At 46.2% G+C, this 1,357-nt stretch overlaps 1 protein-coding gene across 1 annotated transcript; it reads left to right on the forward strand.

The window, feature by feature from the left end:
- Positions 1–430: 430 nt before the first annotated feature.
- LOC115518883 (olfactory receptor 8S1-like) lies at positions 431–1,357 on the forward strand. The gene has a single exon (XM_030322456.1). The coding sequence runs from the start codon at positions 431–433 to the stop codon at positions 1,355–1,357; it is 927 nt and encodes a 308-aa protein (XP_030178316.1).

A 1,357-nucleotide genomic window follows, 5' to 3' on the forward strand; every position in this document is an offset into this window, starting at 1 on the left:
TTTGTGAATTCCGAGGCACCTGGGTAGCTCAGTTGGTTGAGCAACTGATTCTTGATTTCGGCTTGGATTATGATCTCACTGTTTGTGGGTTTGAGCACTGAGCCTGCGTAGGATTCTCTCCCTCCCTCCCTCTGCCCCTTCCCCCCCCTTTCTCTCTCACACAAAATAAATAAACATTTTTTTAAAAATTTGTGAATTTCTTCAGCAATCTCTGAGATAGAACATCAACTATAGGATAATATCATACTGAGATTGACCCATTCAGATGAAGCAGAATATCTGTATGGGAAGAGAGGATCCAAAGATTCAATGAGGGCAAATATTAAATATAAGTTAGTTGGGTTCAAACCCCCCTCCTCTGGTAATTGAATGTGGTCATCAGAGGTTTAAGTTTTTGCCTATGTTTACTTCTAGGGAATATTCCCTCTAAATGGCTTTGAGGAACCAGAGCACCATCACAGAGTTCATCCTCCTTGGCCTGTCTGTTGACTCCCACGTCCAGGTTCTGCTCTTTGTGCTTTTCCTTGGGATTTACCTCTTTACTATAATGGGAAATCTATCGATGCTGTTGGTCATCAGGGAAGATCCCCATCTCCACACACCTATGTACTTCTTCCTGAGCCACCTCTCTTTCATGGACTTTTGTCTCTCTACTGCCATAGTGCCCAAGCTGCTGGAGAACCTCCTGTCTCAGAGCAAAACCATCTCAGTTGGGGGCTGCCTGGCTCAAGCCTTCTTTGTGTTTGACATTGGGGGAACAGAAGTCTGCTTACTCTCAGCAATGGCCTATGACCGTTATGCTGCTATCTGTCACCCACTTCTCTATGGCCGGGTAATGAATAATCAGCTGTATATGCAGCTTGTATGGGGCTCATGGAGCCTGGGGTTTCTAGATGCACTCATTAACATCCCCCTGACAATGAACTTGGATTTCTGTGAAGCGAAAATCATTCATCACTATAGCTGTGAGTTGCCCTCCCTCTTCCCTTTGTCCTGCTCTGATGTCTCTACCAGCCTCACTGTCCTGGTCTGTTCTACACTCCTGCATGGCGGTGGTACATTCTTCCTGATTTTCTTCTCCTATGTGCGCATAGTCTCCACAATCCTGAGCGTTAGCTCCACCTCAGGCAGAAGCAAGGCCTTCTCCACCTGCTCCTCTCACCTCACTGCATTGAGCTTCTTCTATGGCTCAGCTTTCCTCCGTTATCTCATGCCAACCTCAGGCTCACCTCTGGAGCTCATCTTCTCCATACAGTATGGTGTGGTCACTCCCCTAGTGAATCCCCTCATCTACAGCCTGAAAAACAAGGAGGTTAAAAATGCACTGAGAAGAACCTTGGGAAAGTTTTTGCAATAG

This window comes from Lynx canadensis, chromosome B4 (assembly GCF_007474595.2).
Source record: "Lynx canadensis isolate LIC74 chromosome B4, mLynCan4.pri.v2, whole genome shotgun sequence".
NCBI classification, from domain to species: Eukaryota; Metazoa; Chordata; class Mammalia; order Carnivora; family Felidae; genus Lynx; species Lynx canadensis.